The 27,845-nt window shown below is 42.2% G+C and overlaps 1 protein-coding gene across 19 annotated transcripts in view; it reads left to right on the top strand.

The window, feature by feature from the left end:
• The window catches only part of IKZF2 (IKAROS family zinc finger 2), a 111,768-nt gene that overhangs the window by 69,190 nt on the left and 14,733 nt on the right, over positions 1-27,845 (top strand). For 13 of the 19 annotated variants that reach the window (XM_052675118.1, XM_052675121.1, XM_052675113.1 and 10 more), the window contains 2 exons: positions 13,668-13,775; positions 21,170-21,307. In XM_052675118.1, coding sequence (XP_052531078.1) covers positions 13,668-13,775; positions 21,170-21,307 — 246 coding nt within the window. Of the gene's footprint in view, positions 1-13,667; positions 13,776-13,835; positions 14,161-14,859; positions 14,923-21,169; positions 21,308-27,845 lie in introns of those variants that run through there. The other 6 variants (XM_052675123.1, XM_052675119.1, XM_052675124.1 and 3 more) reach the window with 3 other exon arrangements.

The following is a 27,845-nucleotide window of genomic DNA, read 5'->3' as shown; positions in this document are numbered from 1 at the left end:
GTGGAATTTTCTGTTTTATGAGCATTAGGGTACTGAGTTTCCATTATATTTCCAAGAATCATAAAGGATAAGCTAGTAAATTTCTCCAAGTACACAGGAGGTTGCACTGTTGCAAACATACTTCAGACAGAAAGCACGAGCATGAGTGCAAGCATGGGGCTAGGCTGAAAGAGTATTGCCTGAAAGAGAGGTGTCAGCTGGGAGGATTTGATTTGGAAGTCAGAAGGGAAAGATATCTGTGGAACAGTGTGCCTTGTGATTTTCACACATCTGACCATAACGCTAGTTTCAACTTGAAGTTTAGTAAAAAAGAGAACACAATGAAGATATCCACAATTGAATTAAGAAAGGAATCATGACGTGGAAGAACTCACATGGCAGAACATGAATATTGAGGTTGAAGATGATTTTCACAGTATGAATATAGATTGTTATTACCTAGATACAGCTACTGATAGCAGTTATTCATTCTTCCTGTGTAAAGAGGACATGGCTGATCTTTCTGCTTTTTGCATCAAGATGAAACACAATTTAAGTATGGGTCTTTCAGAAGGCGTTTAAGCAGCTGATGCATACAGGTTCCACCAGAGCTCCTTCCATAACTGACATAGCTGAGTTCAGCTGAAATCACGTTGCAGCTTTAAGGGAGTGTGATCACTGTAAGCAGTCAGCTACAACTGTTTTGAGTAGAGGCTCAAGAGAAACAGCCAAGCGCTCTCACGTTGCTCTCCAAGACAATTTCTAGCATAGCACTCACAGATGAAGAGTTAAAAAACCTGCAATATTGCCCCCAAACGTACACCCAACCTATTTGGGCATGGAAATTAATGTGTCTTTCTGTCCCAGACGTGTAGCTGGGTTGGCTTTATGCCTGCAGTTGTGAACCTTGTTCATGGAGAAGATGGATAGACATTCCCAAGGGATTTAAACTGTTTCCTATCGGTGTTCTATGCAAGTGCTTTTGTGATTTAACAAATTGCACATCAGAACCTTGTAGGTAGGCCTTGAAGACTAGAGCAAAACTGTGTGAACTTCATCAAGTTTGTACATTTTGTTATTTCTGACCAGAAAAAAAAAAAAAAAAACAGTCTATCATGTAGTTGAATTACAGACAGAAAAGACTGAAAACAATTTTGCAATACGAGACTTCAATCCAGTTTTAATCTGGTGCATTTATGCCTGAATTGAGGTGAATCTCAATGTGTTTTGGTAGTTATAAAAGGAAAGCTCTTTAGTTCAGCTCCTTAGTTAATGTAGTTTCAAATTGTATCTCCAAAGCATGGCAAGTAGTGTTATTTGGCACTACCTGAGAATCTGGCACATGATTTCACAAGTGCAAGACAAATTTCATTTTTTTATGTTAGGTATCCATTTCCTCTTTAAACAGGAGTGCTATTAATTAAGAAGAAAAAAAAAAAGAAAAAGCCACCATTTTTCTTCTCAAGAATGTATTAAGCTGCTCACTCTAAGTGGAAGGCAATATATGCAAGAAGGAAAGGAATTGAAGACATTTTTTATCTTTTTTCTCTGAGCTAGCTTGATCTGTGATTTTGAAAGCACTTTGTGTCACTACTTAATCAGTTCCACCTCCTCATCACTGCTGCCTGTTAGTCCATTTTTCCTGTTCCTAGTGCAGGGTTTTCATACAGTAGGACAGGAAAGGTGAAAAAGTAAGGAATTTTTAACATAAATTAGCAGAAGCACCTCAGAGAGGTTTGAAATGAAACTACCATTAGCTTAAAAAAAGAAAAAAAGAAAAAAAAAAAGATTTTGGTGGTGGTTTTTTTTGTTTTTGCCTTTGTTGGATTATTTGGTTTGTGCTGTTTAATATTATTTCCTTTTCTTTTTAAGTCTTTCTGAATATCATGATCTTGTACAGAGTTGTATCTTATTACGTGTTTCTAGGATGACTGGTTAGCAGAGTATTACTTCATGTCTGTAGTACTCACTGCTGTTAACCCTAAATAATTAAGGACTTATCTTGCAGTTATTTACCTGTTACTGACATATGCAGTTCTGATGAACTTTGTGTCTATATTTTCCTCCCACACACAGCTTCTTTGGTTTCAGCAACATAATGATGCCTTCAGGACAGCAGTAGGATAATGCCTGGGGAGAGATTCCTGCAGAGAATTGCACTAAGAGCTGGCTTGAGCCTGACAGTTCTTACAGGAGTTTCAGATACTGTTTGTAGGATTGGCTCTGAGGTTCCACAACAGAGGTGGTACTGGAGAGATGCCCAAGCTGGTTTTCAGGACATGAATCTGTGGGCAAGCTGTTGGGAGCTGGAGCAAAAGCTGGCAGCCCCTTCCTGCAGGGTGTGTGATCAGCTAGCAGGCGTTGGCTTTATCTTGCCTAACGTTTGCTGTTCTAAAGAGGAAGACATCCAGACAAAGCCTGATGGAAGTCAAAAAGCACCTGCTGTGTTACCCTGAGACATGCTCATATCCTCTGTCATCTCTAGAACTGCACAACTAAATGAAGACACATACAAGATAGGTGAGACAAATGCTTCTGTAGGCAACTAATAAGCAAAGTGAAACTTTTAAGGAAAAGGATGGTTCTGACAGATAGATGTGATGTTCAGTGCACCTAGGTGTGGGTCTCACTACTTCAAAAGATGTGGCGTACAGCCTGATGCTCCTTCATACTGAAAAGCCAGGCTTTGCTGAGAGGGTGTGTAAAATTATCAGTTATGTTTTGAGGTGAATTCCTTGTGTCTAAAAGAACCAAGTCAACCCTCTCCACATGACACTACTTTAAACAGAGACACTTGGATATTATGAAAAAAGCCAAGGCTGCACTGATGAGCAATCTAGAAAAGCCTATAGAAAGCAGTGGTGTGTTAGTTTTCAGAGCAGGGCTTGGGCAGGACGTAGTAGATGAGGGACAGGATCACTTGCTAAGGAGGAAACAAAAAGCAGGGTTAGGTTCTCATTAAGCGGGATTCCCTGTGGGACACCTGTTACATGATTTATGTAATTAAAAGACTGCCTGGTCATGCATACACACAGACAGGCCAAATGAAGCCTTCTCAGGCATCCTTACTTCTAGAACTTCACTATTTTCCTGTCTTCGTCTTGGCAACCTCAATCACATTCCCTTACTGTGGGAGTATGTATGTGCTATTCATATATGACAGCAGTTCTACTGTTTATTTCTTCCTAAAAACTGGGTAGTCGCATCATTATTTTTTCCTGTCACAAAAGCTTTTCCTCACAATGCATTTTAAACTTTGCTTCCAAGCCACCTCTTTACTTTCTAGAAAATTATTTTTTCCTTTTTCTGCTTTTTACAAGTATTTGTTTCTTCTTCCCTCTCTTCTTTCTGTATTGCTGCTGCACTTTGTTACTACCCAGCTCTTTAATAGCACTGAACTAATGGTATCACATTATTTGCAAAAGAAAAGCAGTGAAGCATTTGTTTTGAAAAGAAAGGCTTAGGCAAAAACTCCCAAAAGCACATCTCAGCAAAGTATGTACAGTGCACAACACGTCTCATTAGAAAGGTAAATTCCCCTTGTACGTGGAAAGGAAATTTAGTAACTCTTTCTACATTTCTGGCTTTGCAACTCTACTTTTCTTTTCCATAAGGCCTTTTTTCTTGGTTCCTTGTGTTACTGTGCAAAGCATCCTACCAGCCCCAAAAGGTGTCCTACTAGCCTGCAATTGCACAGTTCTTGTCAGCAGACCCTTTTCTTAGGAAAATGGAGCGGTGATGTTTGTGCATGCGACTGACTGCTGAGAGGCAGAAGGGACCCAATTCTTAATTCTGACAAAACACCTCTCCCAGTGCATGTCTGGGAGAGTCATCTCAGTCATCTCACCTGTGAGTGCCTCGGTCCAGCTGAAAAATTGGATGAACTGGCACACAGCTGAAAAACGCGACGCTGTGCATGAAGCACTGCCTGTCAAAAGCCAGGGAGAATTATTGGGAGAGTGGCAAAGATGATGATTAAGAATAATAACGAGTCTATGTTGTAAATTGCTTTTTTCATCTCCGAGAGACTTGTACCACTTTTAACAACTCCACTCTCAAAGGACTTGGCTGAAGTCGATGTCTACTCTGTAACCATGCTTTTAATGATGAGAACATCATAATTAGAAGAGTCTTGGGACCTGAAGGTCTCATTACACCCAGAGCTGGACTGACTCAAGTATATCATGAATGAGGGGAGAAGAATTTAATGTGAGCAAGTAGGACACTACCTGAAAAATGAAGAAAGTATGTGAAGGGGAGGAGACAAGATTTTGCACACAAGTTCTGCAAGTAGGTTAGCAAATGGCATCTTTCCTCAGCTGTGATGAGCCAGTGGGCATTTTAAAGCTCTTTTTCATCTGGCAGAGCAGCTCTTTGTCTCAGTTTTTCTTACACTGATTTGGTTGAACTCAGTGGAATTAATCACTTCCCCAAATCATTTGATTTTTCGTATCAGATCCTAGCTTCTAATCTGCTGTTAGTATGTCCACAATACCAAAGCAGCTCTGCTTTCTCATCAGTGCCTCCAGTACCTTCCAGGCTTTCACTCTGTGTTGTAGTCTCTAAAATCTCAAGTATTCTGCTTTCCATGTAGTGTGTATGTGCAACATTGGAAGTTAAGCAGATCAAAATGTGTACAAGGGTAGGAGTTGGCTATGTAAGGCCTTGTATCTCCAAGGCATTCTTCTTTGAAGCTTAATCTATGTAGAGTCAACTTGTATCCCATGCTTCACTAAATCTGAACCTAAGTCCTGAAGTGCTGGGTCACTTTCACCTTCAGAGCCCTACTGCATCAAGTGTAAGCTACACAAAACGATCATCTTTTTCATGCTCAGAATTATCTTGGTATAGAAAAAGCTTAGTGTGACCGAGCTTCTACAGAGCACTTTATCAATGAGAAACCCTCTTTGATTTAAAGATGCTGTAAGATTATGATCTTTCCAGAAAAAGGATCCTTAGACTTTGCGTTCAGGGGGAACTTGTGAAAAGGCGAGTTTCCACCCAAAGCAAGAAGTATTTGCTTTTTTGCTTGTTGGACCTTTAAACGTCTTGAAGATTCTCTCTTATCTGCAGTAGCTATGAATCAGTCTTTGACTGTTCAACCCAAGAGATCTGTTTCTTATAGATATGATAGAGAAATAGCAGAAGTGGTCCTGGCAAGCAGGGGTAAATTGCTGTGTACCAGCCTCGTGAATCTCTCTGAGCAATGGGTATCAGCTTTTCTGTCTTTTTTTTTTTCCTTCTTCATGAAGGTGTGCAATTGAGATGATGGGAACAGACATTGTCCCTGCTTCTTCAGTGTGTAAGCAGGAGTGCCCTGTTCCTTTTAGTGCTTTGTGCCCATTTTGTAAGTTGACTGATTAGAGAAAGGCTCGCCCCATCTGCTAGCAATGAGAGACACCAGTACTGAGGAATACTGGGATTTTGTATGCCAGTTCTCAGCAAGATTACTGGGTGCCAAGAGTTACCGTGGTGTCCGAGACACGTCTTGTGCCTCCTGCTATAACCTGATGGAGCACAGCCTTGTTAGGTCTCTGCCTGCAGCAGGACTGCCAGCCAGACCTCTCTTATCAGCAGAGGGAAGTGGAAGAGAAGATCTGGAGAGAGTGGTTGCAGCGTCTCCTCCTCCTTTCCCTAGTTTACTTTTCTTAGTGAGCCAGGGTAGCAGACTAACATGTTTGGTGTCAGGTTGGGTCTCTGAATCCATGGCAAGGATGTTAAGGTAGGGTGGTCCTGCATCCCAAAATGGGGAAGGAAGTAGAATGTTAGTGCTCCCAATGCTGCAAATTCACCATAAAGAAAAGTTCCTTAGGGCACAGTTCAGTTCTGCACTGCAATAAATTGCTCACAAGGAGAGGACAGGGTGTCCTTTGCCTTTTTCTTCGGACTTCCTGGATCTTCTCTCCCTGCATCCAGCTCAGACAGCACCGTGGTACTTGGGGGTGTCAAAGTCCTTGTTTAGACAGCTTTAGTATGGTGTAAGATTCACCTGGAATCATCTCTCATTACTATTGACTTGTCCTTCCTACTTTGTGTGTAGTGCCAGCAGTGAGATGTGCGTGTCTGGTTCAGGGCTGCTGAAGTCCAGATTTGTGCCCGTTTTCTGTCTGCTCTCCATGTTAGCTGCTCATGTCCTTCTCCTGAGACAGGCCAGCCTGATTAATAGCTCTTCTGTGCTCTGGAGAGAAAATGGACACTTTTCCACTGCGAGTTTATACCGGTCATCCTGCTTTGCAGAAGCAAATGTGATGGTGACTTTTTCTTTCCTCCAGGCTTTTATTGTGCTACAGTGCTGCATGTGGGCTTTAGCTAGCATCAAAAAAGCAGATGAATATGATAGCAGCAGTCTTAAGCAGCATGCCTAACCTGTTCTTTAAACATCCTGAAAAGCTGTTTCTGTTGCTTCCCTAGGGAGATGATTCCACTTCCCATCTGCTTCTTACAACTGACTCTCATCCTGATACTTAACCTAAACTACCGTTTCTGTTGCTGCAGATCATTGCTTTTCCTAGCACCATCTTCTGTGACTGAATAATTCCCGTACTCAGTTTACACTGTGACAACATTTATAGTCTGCAGTCATCTGTCCGGTGTTGATTCTGCTCTAGACTGTTTTTATCTTCCCATCTTTTTTGATCGCTGATTTTGAATTTTGCCTGCTCTCTTGCGAGGGATCTAGATTGTGAAATCATTGTACTCTTTGGAAACAACATAGTAGACCCCTTAGCCTGATCTCTGCCTCAGCTGCCTGTCAGTGACATAAAACTAAGACCTCTTATCAACCTTGTCGTGATGGAGAGCGCAGGATGCACGTATGATTGCAAGGTGCAGGCATATTGCTGCAACGAAGGGCACGTCAGTACCTAGCAGAGTATTCCACTGCTGATGGTGACCCTGCTGCATAGCATTGTGTATTATCTCCCCAGTTTTACGTATCCTTTGTTCAATGGTGAAATGAGACAATTACAAAGTGGAAGGAATAATAACTTTACATCGTTACCATAACCACTGAAGTATTATATCCTGATACCTGCGTGATTATCTTAGACACAATAGTGAGGTGATTATTAATAATACTAAAGGACTTACTACTTAGCCTGCAATTTTTGCATCTTGTTTCCTTTGTGAACCCTATCTGTTTCATCAGCCCAAAGCCTGTGTGAAGTGGGTATGTGTTGTTGCCTTGCTTTTCAGTGAATGGAGAATGAAATAGGAAAAAGCCCTAGGAGACCCAATTTGCAAACTCAGGTACCTAACCACCAAGGTAGCTTAATTTAAGTTACTTGTCTTTATGCACCAGAGATACGATGGACAATTTGTCAGGTGAGAGTCTAATAGCTTAGATGTTTAAGGGTATATAGTTCATTTGTTCCTTTAAAGTCAACCTACAGAGGCCTCCTTTGGCCTTATTTTCCTTGCGGGCAGGGTTTATTACACAAATCCGATATTTGGATGCTCAGATTGGCACGTGGATGTACAAATTAGGAATCAAGGGGCAGCTGCAAACACAGGCGTTACACAGCCAGCCTTCAGTCTTTGGATGTCTCAGGGCAGAACTGTTAGCTTGAGCTGTGCAGTGCAGTGAATCAGGAGGCCTCCTGTTCCACGGGCAGCCTTGTGAGATAGCTGCAGTTGTGTTTGCAGAGCAGAGATCCGAGATGTGACAGCTCTCTTGTGCACTTGAGATGGAAATGCAGTTCTGACTCTACAGAGCCACATCTCGGCAAAACCAAGATCAATTCTTGTACGTATTTGGTTGGAGAGGCAAAATACCACAGTAGCCCTAAGGAGGAAAAAATTGTTTTTTTTTTTTTTTTTTTTAACTTTCCCTTGAGAAAACTGTTTTTGAGGGCAAGAAGCTTTTGCATATTGCCTGTGAGGAAAGGAAGTACAGCATTTGGAACTGGCCTTTGTCTGTTGTTGGAGGAACCCGTGATGCCTTTCAGTTGAAGAAAGTTCAAAGTTGGAATCAAACGTGGGTTTGAGGCCATCTTTCATCGCTACCTTTGAGCTGCTTTACAGGACTACGTAAAATGGAGAGCTGCCACTGACTTTTTTGGTAACATATGAGTGCTTAAAGGGGTAAGAGAGGTACTTCTGCTGTCTGGAAAGAAAGCCGAGAAGCGGTGGTGGGCTGGGGGTGGGCATGTAAACTGGTTAACACCACGCCGTAGCAGAGCTGGAGAAAACCACAGCTGGTCTGTTCTGAGCTCTCAGCAACCTGTAATTATGAATTGGCTTACAGCTAGATATTGATGGATATCACTCGAGCGGGAAAATAAGAATGTTGAGATTTTTTTTTATAGTGAACTGGTACTGAACTCTGCGTGACTCTCCTCCTATTTATAACCCTGTATGAAGTTCAAGGAAACCTGTCCTGGAGGTTTCCCATGAGAGGGAACTGTGTTTTTACCTGACTGAAGCTCTCTGGATATTTTCCCATTTTTTATTTGATCTAAGTGTGAACTTTCTCCACCCTTTGCCCCTCCTTCCTTTCTGGAGTAGTTAGAGAGGCCAATTACAAGGAGGATTACACAAGAGATGCCAGTTGCACACAAGTTTTGCATAACTGTGCTGTGTTGATTTCAGACAGGGTGCCCCAAGTTCCCTCTTTGCTTTGCAACAGAGAGATGAGATCTCTATCTTCATTCCTGAAGCTGGAGAAATGCAGCTGAGGCCCTGCCTATTGAAACTTTGACAAAGAGCACCCGGCCAGGGCACTCCCCAGCCACGCAGTTATCTGTGTGCTGCACAGCATTGCCTTTTGGGAAAGCCTGTGCCTTCACCTTGCTCCTTTTGTTCAGTTAAGTATGCAAGAGTGTGTGAGCAGTTGGAGGGGCTGTGTTGGTGAGCAGGAGCTCTGGGGCCAGGCAACTGAGATGCTGCTGTCCTGAGACTCCTTCTGTCTGGAGAGCCAGCTGATCAGGGTGGAGGATGGGGGAACTGCTCCCCTCACGTGTCCTTCCGTCCCCTCTGGGGGAACTCAGGCCAGCCTGAATGCTCTCATGTGCTCTGGAGAGGCTTAGAGCCAAGCCTGTGGTGAGGATCCTGATGAGGGAATTAAGGCAAGCTCAGTTCCTAGTGCTGATTTTGGGCCCAGCTCACGTTGGCTCTTATCTTCAAAAGCACTGAGGTCTGCTTGATTTCAATGAGAATTAGGGGCTGCGTATGCCTATTGACACAGGGCCTTAGCCTGCCTGTGTTGCAGCACTTAGTGCTAGAAAATAGCTATTTTCTTGCTCCTACCTCTTCTCAGTTAGGAATGGAAGCCTGGAAAAGCACAGTCTTTCCCCCACAGCCGAGCAGGATCTGGTCTGTTCTGAAATGCACGGGACAGAGCGGCTCTCGCAGACAGGCAGAGCCCTTTAAGGGCTTGGAGCTATTCCTAGTAAATAAATCACACATAAAGGATGCAGTGGTGAGAAACTGATGATGAAATTTTTATATAGAAAAGCGACACGGGCCATAGACTCTCGCTCACTTGGATACCCTTCAGCTGCATGCGCTTTGCTGGTCTCCTTGGAGACAGTGGCTTGTCTAAGAGCAGCTAGCTTTGGCCAGGAAAGGCTGACACTTCTTGCTTTGTGGGCTGGAGCTGTGCTGCTGGGTTTCCAGCAGCCGTAGCAGCAGTTCTGTATGAGATTAGGGAGTGAGTATCTTTCTCTTGCACCTCTCCACGGACACCAGTCGAATCCCCGAAGCAAAAGATAGCTTTGAAAATCTTCGAGGGGAGTCCAGCAACCTCTGTCCCTTGGCAATCAGAAACGTTTGTGAAATTCTCCCTCCTCTTTCCTTCTTCCTAAGAGCTGAGTCAGCCGGGCTGGCATGTCTGGAACTCAGTGGCACTCGGAGCAGGCAGGCTGCCAGCTGCATTACACACCGCATCCACAGAAACACGTCACTCCCCCCTCACGCTCTGTTTTTTCTTCCCTTTGCAATCTCCACGCTCTCCCTTTTATTTTTCCTTGTTGATCCGTGTAGGTGAGTCAGAGAAACCTGCTCATCCACAACCTGTTCCTTCTTGCCAAGTCCTGGAGCAGCACTCGCAGCTTGTATTCGGTGTCAGGAATAGGTTATGAAAAGTAAAACTGATACAGGCAGTGTGCTGGATGTAGAGCACGTACTGTAAATGAAAATTAAATGCACGGTAAATGTGCCACTTAAAATGTGTTCCTAATAGAGTGATGTCTTTTGTAGGAGGCACATTATTCTGTGATTCATATGTAATATCAGTTTTCTTCCTATAAAACACCAGGATGGAGCAGGGAAATGATTTAAGGCATAAGTAAAAGCACATTTAGGGAGAGACATCTCAACACCAGTGGATTTTAAAACAACAGGAAAGCAGAAGATTTCCAGTGGGAAAATAGGTTGTACACAAAAGTGTTTTTGAACTGTGCTTTTGATAACAGCTGTAGTATTAATCTGAAGAAACTGCATTAATGTTGGCAGAATTGATAAGATTCTAACTCCAGGAATTAAAAAAACAGATCATGAATCTGAATACTCCAGGTTATAAATGCTAACAAATGAGGACAGTGAAAGGTGATAAATTGACCTTTCTGTTCACCTAAAGATGTTTTGTTGTAAGGGAGGGAGGGGAAAAACATGTAAGCTAATCTTTCCTTTTGCTCAGCTGACTCCAGGAGCTGGAAGCTGAAGGAAGTCATGGTACCATAGCTTGCTAAGGGGAGAACCGTGTGTGCTCCTAGCACTGTAGGATCAGATCCATCTCAATATCCGTAGCTGCGTTACCGTAGAGCAGCTTGAAAGGATGGATTGTTGGCATGATTTGGAACCGAGCAGCTTTGTTCCAACAAAAAATAGATCGTCCAGCAGAAAATGTGCTTTGTTTGACTTTTACATGCTGCAGTAAAATGTCCACAGCAGCTGTATTGTGGAAAAAATGTACCCATTATATTCCTATCATTGGTCTTCTGCAAATGATGAGTTTGGCCCAAGGGCTTACGAGGAGCCAACTTCAAGAGACTGCAAACACAGATCAGGTTCAGAAGCACAAGATTTCTGCCTTAATCAGCATAAATTCCAGGCTGAATTAGAGCTGGTTGATATGTGGTGACAGACATACGATTGCACCGTTGGTGAAGAGGTGGGAAAGGACCATTTTGTGTCAAGTAACATAGAACTCAGAGAGAGAGAGAGAGAGACTTTTTTCTGCCCAAGTTCAAGCCAAAGATGAAAAAACAAGGTAGCTTTACCGTCCCCAGCATGTTCTGTTGGGGGATGAACCAATTTTGATTTTCTTTCTTCTCCCAGGTATTGTGAAATAAGACATGTTCTACACACTTCTGCTTTTGCTTCAGACTTCTCATCGAAATCGCCAGTTTGAACAGTGTGTGAAGGCTTCACTATGATTTTTTTTTTTCTTTCATCAGGGAATGCAGTTAAATGTACTCAGAGTTTCCTAAACTCTCTGCTTTTACAGGAAACCTTTTAAATATATTTCTGAGTGTTTAGGGAGCTGTGTCTTGTTTTCCAGCTTTTCTCTTTCAGCCCAAGTAGATGCTTTGCTTTCCTGTTCTTTTACTTTCTTTTGGTTTAATTTCACACCCATATTTAATTTCCTTTCATTTTGTCTGCCTTTCTTTCAGCCAGGATACACTTTCTGAAACTATCCAGAGCTTGTATTGCACAACTAATCACACCAATAAAAGAAACACCCTAAAATCCCACATCATTGCTCCCTCCCTCCCTTCTCATTATTTCAACTGACCAAACCTAAAAAACTCGAAGGAACTGCAAGTGCTCTGGCAATGTCATTATTTGTTTTCTGCTCTACAAGAAAATCTGGGGAAGATATTGAGACTAACAGGAATTGCTGGATTTTACTACCCGAAAGAGATTAATGTAACCTCAGTGTCAAACACAGATACTTGATATGTACAGGCTTGCACTAGAACAGAGGCTGTCCAGAAGCCTGTGTTCATTTCTCAAAGATCCAGTTGTCCTCTAATAGCCAGGTTTCATGTTAATTTTTGTTTTGCTGAGAATTGTTCTCATCAAGAAATTATCCTGATTGTTTTTTTTCCCCCCTCCCTGCTAAATGCCATGGCTGACTTTGAACGTGGAGCGGTGAATACCAACAAGTGGCAGCATGATTGCAGAACTGGGGTGGTGGAAGGCATGGTGGGACAGGAGCTATCTCTCCAGCTCTTGTGGTGTTGGATTCCTTTGCGTGAGTGAAGCTGCACTAAGTTCTGTGTGCTGAGAAGAGCAGTGAGCTGCAGGAGCCTTTTCAGCAGCAGGCGGCACAGCGAGGCTCAGCGCTGACTACTTATTTCCCTGTCTCACCCTTACTTTTAGCTCTTCTGTAATCTAGTGGTAAAATCTATGTCAGGCATGTTGGCAGAGAACTACTTATGTGAGAGGAGTCAGTCCTCATTTGACATCTGTGCAAGAGATGACAAAACCCATGCTTGGGCAGCAGGTATTTACGAGGCTAACACAGTGGCACAGACCACGCTTGTTCTTGGGCAATCGGGAAAGTAGGAGTAAAAATTTTCATGTCCCAAAGGAGCCCATTAGTGTTGCTGCCTGACCTGTTTTTGGAAGCAAGGTTCGCTTTATTGCTGGCCTTGATCAAAATAACTGAAAACTCCCAGCACCAGTGGTTGGGAAAAGCACAGGAACTGTCAACATTATTTCTTCCTTCTTGTTATTATCTTTATGACAGCTTGCTGCTAATAGTCTGCTTCCAAAACTCTTTATGGCATTGACAAGAAAAGAAAAAATTTACTTAAGGGAAGCTGGAGCTTGTTCATCAAATCTCCTGAATCAGACACAAAGCTGGAAAGGGGTCAGGTGCAGAAAGAAAGAGGTTTTTCTCATGTAGTGGTGTATATGTGGAACTCACTGCCATGAGATGAGAAGCAATGATCTAGAGTTATAAGGGCTTGTTTGGTGTTTTTGTGCAGGAAAAATAAAACTACTTCGTGCTGTAGTGGAAGTTAAATGTCAGGTATTCTCTCCCCCTTTATTTAGATACTGTAAAATAACTGGTTAACTGGTTTGGTGCTGCTTGCTTGAAGTAATTCAAAAGTTCTGTTGACTTTATAATGAAATGCTAAAGGGCTCCTGCAAGATATGCAAAGGGGCTGCACTTGGAATAACTGAACTGTAAGCAACAGATGTAAATTGGCTTCGGGAAATTACTTCCATTTACCCTGCCTATGAATCTGGCCCAATGTCTGTGCTTGTTTTACCCAAAGGGGAAAAAAGCAATAAAAAAAAAAAAAAATAGAAAAAACACAAATGAGAGCTTCTCAAGGGAGTGTTTGTCCAGCAGCATTCCTGCTCTGAGCTGAGGTATCCACACCCTGCGCTGGGCTGTGAGCTGCTCCTCTCCCCTTGGAGCCCGCTGCTGCCTGGCATGACTCCCACTGAAGCATGGGGAACCCACTCTTGCTCCTGCTTAGCTGTGCCACTGCACAGGCAGGGCAGAGGAGGAACAACAGAGCCACCTAAATGTGTTCTCCTTGTTCCTCTTTGCTGTGCTTCTGGAGCAGGTTTGAACTCAAGAGGGTATTTTGGAAGGTTTGTTACATAAACCGATGAATGCTCCACATATCAAGTCGACTTTAATATCATGTTAAAGGTCTGAAGTGGAGTGGAAAGTACAGAGCTAGTAAATGCAGTTAAGATTTAACCTCCATCCTGCTTCCACCCAGTTCCAGGTATAGAGATGGCACTGCAGGAGGAGATTCCTGGCCAGAGCAGACCACTGAACTACAGCAGTGAGCTCCTGTATATGTCGCAGGACCTCTTACCCTCTACAAGTGAGTTGCAGTAAGCCTAGCTGCCTTTAAGTGATTTTAAAGCTGGCAAAGTGATAAAAGCGCCCAGTTATTTGTAGTCTTCCTTGTTTTTGCTAGTTTATCTCACCTCCACGGTGCTACTTAAACACGTGTTTCTTTTTAATGGTGTTTAACCGTTTCAGAATCCTTGTAAAATTTTTGAGACACCCCTGCTAAGTGCCAGGGGTGCGTGGAAGGTCTGGGGCACGTTGCTGTGGCACGAGGACACTGGGCTCACAGCACAAGAGCAGAACAGCTGTGCTGAGACTTCCAAATGGAGGGGAGATCTGAGAGCTCTGTTGCCATTAATACCAACTGAAGTGAGCGTCAGCTCCTTTCTGCTGGCTTTGAAGCTCTTATTTTGAAGGTAAGAGAGTTAAGTCAAGAGAAGAATGTGATGAGAGCTTCTGTCTGTTGCAATACATGTTTTATGGGACATGAATTCAGATCAAGTAACCAGGGATTTTGTCCTTTTCAGAAATAAGTACAAAGTCGGTGTCCTTTACCTGCATTTTACTTGATTTAGTATTTCATTTGTTAGCGTAGTTTCACTTAAACAAATGGATTATTTTTTTTTTTCCATTTTCACACATTGTTCCACACAGATGCAGCATGCAGGCCTTCAAAGGAACCTGCTTTTGTCTGTGCTCCAAAGGAAGAAATTGGCATGCAAACTTCTTGCTTTTCTGTTTTTAATTTATTTAATGGGTGCTGAGAGACTGTGACAGGATGGTTTGGTCTGGATGGTTAGGGAGATTTCAGTAATTGTATGATAGTGCCAGTGAAACAGGAGTTTGTTTGTTTGTTAAGCTTCTAGCACAAAAACTACTGCCTGCTTATTTATAACCCTCGTGGCAGATTGGAACATTATTTTATCTGTAAAACTGTGCAGATCAGTTAATAAATAAACACAATCTGATGAATCAGATTAAATAGCAGAGCCAGTAACTGCTAGAAACTGTGAGATAAATCACAGTGAGCTACTAAAGAAATAAAAGGCTGCAGGCAGTACCTGAAGGTACAAATAAGGATCCCAGTACTATAGCTGTTGTACTCTTGATTTACACTGCACTCTGGCCTATGTGCATTATATACAAAGGTGTAGTCACTTGGAAGTTTGCATCGATAGGTGTGTTTGCTTGTCCTCTCTGTGTGCACACGTGTATTTGTAGCATGGATGAAGTCCTTGGAGCTTATATATCATCTATTTTATACCGTTTGTCACAGAAGGAAGGGCTGAGTGTCAGGAGCACAGCGCTGCTCTGCTAGCTGCTTGTTGTACAACACCAAAAACAACTGGCAGGTGGATGCAGGTGTCAGGCAGCTGTTTTGTGCTCTGGAGATATGTACTGCACAGACAGGTGTGCCTAGAAAACAAAGGGTGTGTAGGTGTAATGTTTTGCCGTTGTTTTACTGTGTGCTGATGTACTACAAGCGTACAGAGGTGTTTTGCTACTAGCTGGCTAGGGCTGCTGTAATAGTACAGGGTAGCTGTTGACAGAAATAACTTTCCATTGACTGCTGCTGTACAAAAAGGACAAAAGGTATTTCATTTGCTGGGAGGTTCACACTATCTTGAATAGTTGTATATGTATTGATAGGCGATGGATTATGTGTACTAAGAGGCCGTGGGCTCTGAGGTCTTGAAGTGAATCAAGTGAACTATCTCTGTTGTTGTCCTGCTGTATTTTGAGTCCACTGAGGATTCTAAAGTGCCTGGAAACATCCTGAAGCACAGACCTTTCTGGTTGGTGTCTCCTCTCCTGCATGACCTGTCTGTTCTCACAACCTCATACACTCTAGTATTTGGCCTAAAAGATGAAAAAAGAGACGTCAGCACCCCAGGAGGTCCACAGCGATCCCTGCATCTCTGTCAGAAGTCAATTGTTAAGAAGTAAACCAGCATCTTCTTCTTTCTGAAAGTCAGAAAAAGCAAAACATATGACTTGAACTCCTCCAGCTGTTGGAGGTGGCAAAGAGCTGGAAGAAGGAACTCTTGTAAAGTTACCGTAACCAAGTTGTTACGTTTTGTCCTTCCTCCCTTCCCCCCCATCAAGAAATCAGAGGAGGCTTCCTTTCAGTGAATCTGCAGCTTATTAGCAAGCAAGCCTTTTATTTTAGAGCTGTGTTAAAGTCCAGTGGTAGAGCAGAGTACTTCTGTATTTATCTGCCACTCCAGTGCAGAGACGTTGGCACGTACCCCAGGTGTTGCTGCTCCCGTCAGAACTGACAAGCATTAAAAGATTACAGCTAAGTTACCATAATATGAATATAGAATGGGTTATTTCTGAAAATCAGGCTGCTTTAAGATGTCATAAGTTGAGCACTCAAAGATGGAGGTGCTCAAGGCTGAGTGTCACAAGTTGGTGTGTCAGTGTGCTCTGCAGACTTACGTTAGATGTTTACATCTTGTGACCTCTGAATGCAGGTTGGCTTGGACAATATTGGATTAGCTGAGGGACTTGTTATTTCTGAACTCGAGTGCGTGCTGATTATTTTGTGTCTATATGTAATCTCCTGGGCAAAAAAATATAAAAAAATTTAAAATGTAAAAAGAAAAATCAAAGAGCCTTCATGAATTTCAATGAACACATTTACAGTCATTAAGCACAGCGGCAAGATGCAGCATCGGAGTGGGAGGCAGTTTCCTTTGTAAAGCTACGTGCTGCTCAGAGCCAGCATGGGATTAGGTCTCACTTTTTCTTTTAATTAATTCGTTCAAAAGTCTATTATTTATGTAAATATTTTGTGTGAGAGGCCTTGGGATAGGCAGCTCTGGGACACGCGAGGTGTTCTGTTACATTACAGCTGTGAACTGGATGGACTGTGCTTCATCAACGCATCTCTACTGCCTCAGTTCTTTTGGCAACATCTAAGCACTACCCCAGTCCTCTGTTTTGTCTTCCATGGCATTAAAAGCAATGGAAAAATCTAAAGGTCATTCTACCTTTCTCTGGGCTGATCATTTCACAGCCCAGAAGGATACCGTGCCTGCAAGCAGCCTAATACGCCACCAACTTTTTTCTCTAATTTGATTTTCTTATTCCCACTTGAGCCTCTACTCTGTGCCATCCTAAATATCTCCTTCTGCTCTTTTATGCTCGCTCCCATATCTAATAAAATCAGTGTATTAAGTCCTTAATTTCTCAATAGAGATATGGACCATATTTTTCTATGTCTACCTACTTGTGTGAACTCCACCAAATTAGCCTCTGTGTCTCTCACAAAGTGCCTGAATTCATTTACATGCTGAGAAGAAGAGAATTATTACCTTAATCGTATGTATGAATAATTGAAGCATGGGAAATCAGTGTAACTTGCCTGCAGTCACAAAATTTGTGGTGTAACTAAGAATTGAACCCTAGGCTCCCTAGTCCCAACCTAGAGCCTTAATCATATTTCCTGCTTTGGTGTTAAAATTTGATCTTGCCATATTAAGCCCCGTTCAAGGCTCCTTTGTGGTAGGTACTTTATTATCTGCAGAGCATCTCCCATCCTGGGCAGTTTCCAGTCTGATAGAAAGCTCAATGTAAAGGCTTTATAACATTTTAATACTCCTTGCACTGGAGGACCTGTGCTGTTAATGTCTGAGCTGGACAGATAGACAGGAAGGAATCGTTCTCCAAGCTGCTGCAGAGGAGAGTGTGCTACCCAAAGCAGGGAAATGTGGAAGTAGTCAGTTCTGCTTGCTGAAGCCAGGGAATATTTTGCCATTGGTGTTAATGGAGGCAGGGTTTTCGCTCGATGAAGAGCATCGCTGCTCTTAACCTGTTCCGTAGGCCTCTCTCATGCCGAGTGCTCATGGCAAAGTATTACCTGGGATGCCCTGTGATTTCCCTTTGACTTACTTTATATTCTGCTATATACTCCCATCTCTTTTGAGAACAAAATGCTGCGTGAATGCCTTATGGGCTCTTTCTCTTTCACTGACCTTCTTTTATGACTTAAAAGCAGTTTCCCTAGGCCCGAGTCTGCTTTCTGTCTTGAATATTGACCTGAGTGTTGCACCATCTCATTGTTGCTGCTTGCACACTTCTCAGCTATCAAAGTTCACCCACAAGGACTCCAATATTCCTTACTCCTGAGCGCTTTGTCTCCTCCTCCTCTTTCCAGACCTCCCTGCGTGCAAACATTTTCGTTTCGCGAGCAAACTCCGTTGCTCTGTGAATTTCAGCGAGTGGTTTACCTGTTTCATGGTAAAAAGTCTACTTCAAATTGAAATGTCTTTTTTCTGTGTAACTGTCATAATATTTTCCATTTGAGGCTGAGACTCCACTGTGGGTTTTCTGTGCCACATTGTCATCTGTATGAATCTGAGCTTAAATGTGTGGAAACTCTGACATATAAGTAAGAAAAATAAGGTGTGTTTTTTGTATTCAAGTCAGCTTTTTCATAGATATGGCCGCTGGGTTTTACCCAGTGCCCTGGTCTTTCCCAGTTCAATGACAAATTGAACATTTCTCAAGATTTTGGGCTTGTTTGCATTCACTGTATTGTGTCACTTTTATGAGAATGAGTGATGGTAATTTTCTATCTAAAGGTGATGCAGGATTAATTACCCCAAACCAGAGGCTTCCAAACCACCTTTCCTAGGTGCCACTGCCATTGGTACAATGATACACCAAACGCCATGTCTGTGTGACAGGGCCCTTGGTCAGGAGCTTGGAGAAACTAGCTTAAAGCTGAGCTGAGCACTGGATGGCTCCATAAAGAATTCAATGAAAGAGCAGCCTTTGGTGTGGGCGTGAGAAGGTTTTTGGTGGTTATAGCGCAGTTGAATTCTGCAAAGACCAGAACCTGTGCCCAGGAGCACAGCTGTTGTTTTGGGGGCAACTTTTGCCTGTTAACATTTATTGACTATACCTTCGCTGACAAAGGCTGAAATGTTTCTTGGCAGCTATGTGGTTTAATCTGGTGGTTTGTTGCGTGGAACAAAATGCGCCATTGAGAAGATCACTGGAACTGAGTTCTCTAAGACGCCTTTACATCTTTATGTTGTGTAGCACAAAAAATGGAAAAATGTACACCTGCTGGCAATGTTCAGATCCACAAACGTGTATTTTTTATCATGACTTATTTTGGTAAGTGCAGAAGGGAGAATATGTGACTATTTCCACGTCTTGCCATTTGTCACAGCAGTGAGGTTCCTAAAATCCAGACCGTAGCTGCTTCCCCTGCTAGCTGCGTTCATCACCAGCTAGATGGTGAGCATTGCTGGTGACATGAACTACTGGAACCTGTTCCCACTGGGGGCTGACTTGATCGAGGGCACAATCCAAGTTGCAGTTGCTTTGTGTAATTTTATAGAATAAATCAGTTTTTCCCTGTGTCGTGTCTAGGCTATGATGTAATTATATCTGTTGAGAAGGGAGAGTCGGGGGACCAACTTTGCAAACGAGCCCGAGGGAGTTACGTTCAAGTCTGCTGAGTTGGAATTCACAAACTTCGCTCTCCCCTGTTGTGTTAGAGCAGCTTCCAGTTGTGTATTAGGCAACGTGGCTAACATTTGTCACGTGTTGTTTATTCTCCTGTCCTCTCCCTGGAGGAAGGAGTTCATGTGCTGGAGTATTTCTTTCCCTGGGGAGTTACGTTCCTCAAATCCCATACTGCATGTAGAAATCTTGCCTTTGTCATTGGCTTTTATCGTCTCTTGTGAACCTTGAAATTTGATGGGATTTGGGTAGCTGTATGTCTCAGGTATCACTGGGAAAGGTCTCAGCCTCGTTGTCTAGGAATAGCTTGTGAAATAGTTGCAATGCAAGCAGCAGCGATTTGAAGAGGAGTAATATCAGCTTTTTATTGTTTAATTGATTTTTTTTTTTTTTCTCCTACAAGCTGGTAAGATAATGTGTTTATCTGTACTAGATGATAATATATTTAATTAATAGCATCTACCTCTTGAGTAGCTGAAAGCAATCACACATTTCCTTTTCATCTTATGGTTCACCTAAGACTTTGAAAGCCTGGCGTAGTCAAACAGGGTGGTCTAATTCAGCCCTGCTTTTGGATCTGTTAGCTTAATCCCTTCAGCTGCTTTAGATTTCTTGATTTGACACCAAGCTAACACAAAACATTTCCTGTCCAACTTCTTGTTGGCTATGTGTACCCTCCCACTGTGCCCCTTACATCTTCCCCCCAGCACTGAAGCAGCCCCAGGTCTGTCATACAATGGTAGGAAGGTTGCCTAGGAGTGACAATGTTTATCTGTCAGTAGTCCAGTTTGGATTTCATTAAGTAAATGACAGTGAAAAACTTTCAAGACTGGGACAAACCCAATAGAAACGTGCATGTTATCCAACAGAGGATATTCTCTATGTCTTTGGATGGAAACTAAAATTCTTACCTAAGATTTTGAAAACTCTGTCAAGTTTGACTTTCCCCATCCCTCAGCCAACTCTGAAAGTCTCAGCCTGTGGTGTCTTCCTGGACTTGTAGCACTGACTTAATAGCTCCTTAGTTATTAGAGAATAAACGATTGTGTTCTTCAAGTTGGGATTATATTAAAAACCTTTATTAGCATGGCTTGGCAAACGGTACTTCTGGCTAGCTTCTGGCCTTGGGTTAGACTGCTCTTGTGGTTTCTTAATGACATGCTATGAAAGGGATGTACTTTATGGGAATCTGGTGCCAGGTTTTGCGTGCGTTAAGAGTCATTTGCCATTTATTCATTTTGCTCCCGAGTGAAAAGCGCGCACAGGAAAATGCCGTTATATCTTGCATGCATCTGCCTTGATTTTTGTTGTACTCAGCTTTTTTTTTTTTTCCTCTGTTTTTTTTAAATATTATCTGGTCTCTGTGAATTACGGGGGACAGCTTAGTTCTGACGTGGAACAGGGGCCGTTACCAACGTCACTTTGTTGTCTGTGTTTTGTTTTTTTCCGAACCTTCCCTTGGTAATTTTGGCAAAACTGCTTCGCTGAGAGAACTCCTCTGTGCCATGAGATGGGTTTCCCCGGCTCACAGCAGAATTAGGCCACTGGGGCAACACAATTTTGTGAAAGCAGCTGCTCGTGCCACGGGCAAAACACCTCAGAAGTTTCTTTCCCACGAGACTCAGTGACACAGAAGCAGTGCCGGGATGTGATTCAACTGTTTGGGTTGTTTTCCCCTCTTGTTTATTTGCTTGACGATGAGCAAGTCCACCTCTTGTTACTTCTGCAGATACCATGCATTAGTGTGAACAGCTGATGGAGCCAAGTACCCAGTGGGTGGGAGGTGTGTGCGTGGGGGAAACGGGGCTGGGAAGAAGGCATGGGACTTGAGTAACCTTTCTTAGTTGTCTTTCCATCTCAAGAGCAGTTTGCTGTGAAGATGTGACGCTGACAGCATAGGTGGGCTGCTGTGGATCTGACCAGACACTCTCATTCTCTCCACAGTGGGGAAGCCTCACAAGTGCAACTACTGTGGCCGGAGCTACAAGCAGCGCAGTTCGCTGGAAGAGCACAAGGAGCGCTGCCACAACTACATGCAGAATGTGGGCATGGAGGCCGCCGGGCAGGTCCTGAGTCACCACGGTGGGTGGACACCATGCCTTGAGGTCGCTCGCACTTGGAGCACATCTTATGGGGGTTTTCCATCTGTTTTTCCTCCTTCCTTTGTGCTTTGCATCGCTTCCATCTAATCTATTGCTTGCACTCCTCTGGCAGGAGGAGAAAAGATGATTTCAAGTCCCCACTCTGGTTTAACAGCATTTTTTTTTGCTGTTTTTTTTTGAATTTGGTATTTCATTTTTTAGGTATATAAGTACGCAGACATTAAAGTGGTAAAGGCACCAGTACAAAGTTGCCATAAAAACTAAGCAATATATGAATCCTCTTCCTCTCCTTGGTGAAAGTGACTGGTACTTCTAAGAAGTAAGGGTGGTAGACATACTCAGAGGTCATTATTTCTATTCCTTATAGTAATATATTATATCAAAAAAACAAAAAGAAAAAGGGATGTAAAAACCTCCAGAGCAACGTGAAGTCAACGATGATGATGAAAGTAATTATATAAAAAGAAGTTCATGCATTTGCATTTGTTAGTGTTACTGTGCTAACGCTACATGTGTTAATATACAGAAATACTGAAGATTGCCAAAAAGATGGTTGAAAGCAAGAAATGTCGAAGCCTGAATTTGTGTTCAAACATTTCTGTAGCTACTGGTGTGGGAAACAAGCATGACATCTGACTGCAAGGTTGTAGGTATATTTGTAGTGCCAAATAAAAAGAGTTGTCTGAAAATTATTTTCATTGAAAATCAGTGCTTCAGGCACTCAACGTCTTGTAACTTCTAAAAATTAACTGTAGATATTTGGCACTCCAAGTACTTATAATTTCTTATTGCGGAGGAAATATAAAAATATATATATACTTTTTTCCATTACGAGTAGAAAATGCCACAAACATGAGAATATCAAGAAGACAGACAGTAGGTAAATGAAAAAGGGAAAGAACTTTTTTTTTTTCCATTTTGCTTTTCATTGTAGAGAATAGTCGTGTGGCGTCATTTGGAAATCAATTATGTAGAAGTTCTGAAAGGTCGCTTCTAAAAACCTAAAAAAAAAAAAAAAAAAAGCCAAACTGAAATGAAATCTGTTCAACCTTTCTACCATGGACTGTGTTTTGGTGGAAAGGAAATCACCAAAAATTTTAGAACGCTCTACTGTGAAAATTTCACATCTATTAAAGCATATAACCCCAAATGTTTTTACAGCTCTATTAAGTAATTACTATCTTTTTCAGATGACTAAAATCAACCTTTAAAATCTAATGGATGACTTCAGAGACCTTGAAGTTAGTGATTATCTGCGTTAGGCCTGACTTTATGCTTGCAAAAGTCAGTAGAAAGACTCATCTTAGGGCTTTGCTGCTTCCAGGTACCTGTTCTGCACTTGATGGAGCACTTTGCTGACAGTAGTAGTGCAACCACGTGCTCCATTTTCAACAAAATACGTGCTCTTCCCTCTACAAGGGTGGGCCTATCTGATTAACCAGGTAGCTGACGATACCAGTCTGCATTTTCTTAGGGAAATAACAGTTGGCCAATGGAAGTATGACAGTAGGAATCTTCCAGAGATTATTTTATGGAGTTTTTTTCCCAAATTCTGCTCAATTTCAAGATTTATTTTTCACTAATTTATTGTAAATGAGTTTACTATTGTTAGTGTGCTTCTGAGGAAATCTAAAGCCTTTTCTAAGCAGCTCAATGCTATGACAACAGGGGTAAGTCTTTAACCTCGTCCAACCAGAGAAGTTGGAATAGCTGACCTTGCACTGATTTTTCTAACAGTCAAAGTTAAACCAGTGGAAACCCAATATGATAATCCATTTTATTTACAACCTGACTTTGCTTGGGTTTAAAATAGGAATGTTCAGACAATCACTTTTTTTTTTTTTCCCCCCAGCAAAATTAGCTTAAAATAACACTTTGAATTCAACTAGTGCCTATTTCTCTCCTTGGCAAACGTGACTAAATCTCTCCTGGCAAATGTTTAAGGGACTTCACATCCTGGCGGTTAGAGGAGGTACGATGATGGCAGTTGGCAGTGACAGGTAGTTCTAGATCCAGGTGGGTGCTAGTGATAAATCTCCCCTCACATCCCAGTGCTCCCACCTGGGAAGCTCAGTGTGTGCTGTACAGTTGTGCTGTAAGTCCATTCTCCAAGGAGCACAGAGGCAGCAGAAAAGCATTGCACAGATGATTACTCTTTTCCTTGCTTAAAGTTAAGGCTTAGGCTAACACTGAGGAATGCCTCAATTTTCTTCACTCTTGTCTTACTTTGAAAGGATATTCTTGGGGTCGAGTGAATATGTGCTTTGCAGATATCAATTATTGCTTAATTTTGCATCATGTTAGTGCTTAGCTTACCTGGCCCTCTTTCCACATACTTTGTGAGGACTTTGGTTTTGCTGAGTGTTTTGAGGCCTGCTCAGCTGAGATCAGTACCTTCTCCAGCCACGTGCTGCATGAGTTCCTTGGATCCGTATGCCTCTGGAAACGTGGCAGAGGAACTCCTGGCCAATCCTTTAACAGCATAACGTGAAGAAAAGGTGCATGTGGGGATGTTCTCATTCCTGCTGGCATCCTGCTTTTAGGGTGTAGGTGGCTGTGCTGTGTCTCAAACTGTTATGGCCGGTGTTTCAGATCACTCTAAATTATTGTTGCAGAGGTTAATTCCAGTGAGCTTGCTTAGCCCTTTGAGAAATGGGAGCTTTTCAAACATTGTACTCTGGTTGATCGAATTATAGGCACGCTGCAAATATTTCCTTTGATTTGAATTATCTTTGCCTTGCAGACGGCTGGGTCACCTGATCAAAGGCACAAGGGGAAGTGAGAGGCAGGGAGAGGCTGGGTTCAGCATGTGGGTAGGAATGCACAAGTTCCTGGCGCTGGGTCTCCCTCCATCCTCTCTCTGAGCTGCCCTTCCTTGTGGCTGGGGCCTGTCCCCAGCTCAGCACAGTGGCTCAGTTACGTGCTGTCTGCTGCAAGAGAGCTCCTCTGATGTTGTCAGCCGTTCTCAGCTAAGAAGTTCTGGCCCTTGAGGTAGAAATTAGTGTGTGGTCTTGTAGTTAGCGGTGTGTTGGGGTGATGAAAATGACAGCCTCTGAAGGCAGTGTGTCTGATGTTTGCATTATCGAATAGGGAGAAACACTCAATGCTTTTTACTCATATATATATATATATGTGTATATTCATCTCCACAAAGCAAAAAGTCCAGGGAAATTCTTAAAATAAAGTGGAGAAAAATGCTCTTTTTAAGAGAAGGAGAAAGGAGCTTGGCCTTAGGCTGTGAGAGGCTCAAAGGCCAACTCACACAAAATACACAATGACCCTGTGTCCTTTCCTCTTGCTTAGTTGCTTAAAATGTAGTTAAAATGCTTGTCCCGTGGGGTACTTCACACCAGGGTCTGTGGGAATATGTCCTGTCAGTTATTAGTGCACACACATACACTTTCTAAAATAGCAATATTGTGAACTTAAGAAAGGAAATTGAGGGTGATGGGGTAATACTAATTTATACCAGCTGAGACTTAGCACACAAAAGTTGTCTGCACACAGAAGTATTTATCAGCAAAACACATGCTGGGCAATTTTTGGCCTTTTTTTTTCTTTTTTTTTTTTTCCCCAAATTCTTTCCTCACTGGAAGAGCATGAATTTTTTTTTAATTTTTTTTATTTTTTTTAACAGAATGTTGTGGTTTCTTGCAAATGAGGAAGAAAAAACTGAATAATATCCTCACGACCTTAACGCTGATGTCTTCAGAAAAATGAAGACTTTGTTCTGGAGACCATCCAAGTTTGCATATTGAGAGTTTGAGCTTGAAAACACCATTTGATGTTAACTGCAGTTGAGGACATCAGCTATGTCAGGGAGAGTGAACATCCAGCAATGCATCCTGATTACAGAGTGAAAGCATCCTTTAACAGAAACATTCTCAGTGTTGGGCTTTTAATGAGCTGGATGCATTGTTTTTGGATTAGAAGTCTTCTTGAGGTGACACCATAATTTTATAGGTTAAAATAAGTAGTTGTATCATAGCTACTTATGACATGTCAGCTGTTCTAGCTCCTACTACCCAAGGTAATGAAGCACACCTAGGCTATTCCCATTTCTCCTCCTTCCCAGGAAATCTATGTAACATTGCACATCCTGGTAACTTATTCTCACCTCAACTCAAATACTGGTGGGATTGAGTGGTTATGGAGATGAGTTCTGAGGCAGGAAATAGTTTACAGCACACGATATAGAAAAGAAAATATTTTTATTGGTGATGGTTTTAGTCTTAAAAGTCCGAGCAGAATTTTTGCCTGATTCAGAGAAGAACAGATGTCTTTTTTAGCACTATTTTTTTTTTCTTTTTTTTTGTGGAAGAAAGATTTCAAATTCCATCTAGGAAATTTTGCACACATATGCCCAAACAGTAGAATTATTTCATTATTAATCTGTATAGGAAATACAAATGTCACTAAATTTTGGGCTTAATCAGATAGCTATGGAAGTAATTAGGCTTTCAATTGGTTTTGTGGGCAGGTACACTCCTACAAAGGCAGCAGGTCATCATGCGAGATACTTAGAGCCCCCTGCACCTCCTTAGGTTCCTACTTCAAGTCTTGTGCATCTGGCATGCCAAGGACTGGAAATTCTTGAAGTGGCACTCGTGTTGTCCAAACCTGTCCCATCACAGTGAGGACAATTACAGCCACTGAGCAGGAAACCAGGGTTCTCACACAGTTATTTGTTAAGCTAAGAGGACAGTCAGACACCAGTTGCTAGTGAAAATCAACAGCTGAAATCATTCCTTTCTTATAAAATCTCTATGAATACTTGAGTAGAGCTAGTGCAGATAACTCTGGACAAAGAGTGTTTGCACAACCTTCAGAATTTAGCCATATCACTGATAATATTTCAGACCTCCCACACTGCACTGGGAATTACTTAGGTCACTTGAACACTGCATCCCAGTTTGTTGCAATGTTTGATTCGTTTCATATTTATGCTTTTTCTTCCTCTTTCACTGATGCCAGCAGGACTGCCTTGTAAATGAGAAACTATTGTGTTTCTCAGGGGGAGCATCCTGTACAAATAAAAAAGCAGCACAGTAAATCATTTTATAGCATATGGGAGATTCTAAAACTCAAAGTACTCAGCCTGCTCTAGCAGCAGAGGCACAAATGGAATCAAATGAATAAATTGCTATGTTTTCTTATTATGAATGTCTGAATTGACAAGTTCACCTGAGCAGATACTCTGTTTTGTGATTGCCTGGTATTTGCTCTTCCTTACCAGAAAGAAGGCAAAGATGAGGCTTTTAACACCTCATTTTTCATGTATTATGTGCTAGCAAACAGCTACATGTTTAAGAACAGATGAGTGATTATTCTGTATTAGGATCCTGAAGGCAGTCAAGTTGTATGGGAGGGAGGAAAGCAGGCTGGTGATGCTCATTTCATAATCACAACGAAAAGGTAACTGAATGAGAAATGACACCAGAGGCTGCAATAGAAGCAGTGGGAGAGAACTAGCAGAAGATATGGAGGTTGGCCTTTCTCTACTACCCCTGCAATAGCAGCTGTGACTTCACTGGAAGATGTACCTAATGCAGAGAATGGGATGGGACGCTCACAGCCTCCAAATCACAAGAATTTCCTATTTCTCTGCTATTCACTCTCAAATAATTTTTCTGTAGTACCTTAACGATCTCATTAGCACACAGACAGTGGTTGATGATCCTCCTCTGAGTTGTCCTGCTACTTTCTAAAGAAGAATGAGGAGCAATGTGCTGCTGGGCAGCGGGAAGAGCTACATATGGAATCACACTTGAGATGTATGGTGGATGACTCAGGCTTTCTGAACTTAATTCTCAGCGTGGTACCACTGATCCTTGTGGTGTCCATAAGAGGTTGCAAATAGTGGGAGGAGAGATGCAAAAGACTTGCATTTATTAATCGTTAGGTCCCCTCTGATGGGAAAAAAGCTTTAGTTCGGAAACTTGTTAGTTTCTTTCACTGGTTCTAAAGGGAAACTCCATATAATGTTAATCCTGCAATTTCAGCGCAATGTGTGGTGAAATTAGTCTCATATATAGAAACAAAGGAAACCTTAACAAATACGGTCTTCGTTTTGGAAGCCTCTGTCTTAGGGAATGCAAAGCCATTGTATGTTTTCTAGTCATTGAGATCAGTGTGATAAGAAGATAAGAATGATAAACAAGGTGAAGTGATATTAAGTGAATCCACAAGGATAGCCATAAAGTTACACTGGTAACATGGGATCATGCTGGAGGGAGGAAAACAGAAAATGTGATCTACAGAGGGAATTTTCTGAAGTGCCAGCACCAGTAGTTCTCTTTTCTTCTCAGTGGGACCTTCTGTATTCGGAACAAAACAAGTCCTTTATTATACATCAAGTGTAGCTTCTGCAAAATGAAATGTTCCCCAAGACAGGCGATGGAAAAGTGTGGCTCTGCCTGCTCAAAGGGGAGTGCAATCTGAATGCCCGCTGTGTTCTTGCATCTCGCTTTATTTTGTGTTGCTCTTCTTGCACAATCAGCAGAGCTCAAATGTTTTGT

The sequence above is a fragment of the Tympanuchus pallidicinctus genome, unplaced genomic scaffold, assembly GCF_026119805.1.
Source record: "Tympanuchus pallidicinctus isolate F22 unplaced genomic scaffold, pur_lepc_1.0 scaffold15, whole genome shotgun sequence".
NCBI lineage: Eukaryota > Metazoa > Chordata > Aves > Galliformes > Phasianidae > Tympanuchus > Tympanuchus pallidicinctus.
Note: the sequence above shows the minus strand (reverse complement) of the source record. Positions and strands in the feature narration are given on the sequence as shown.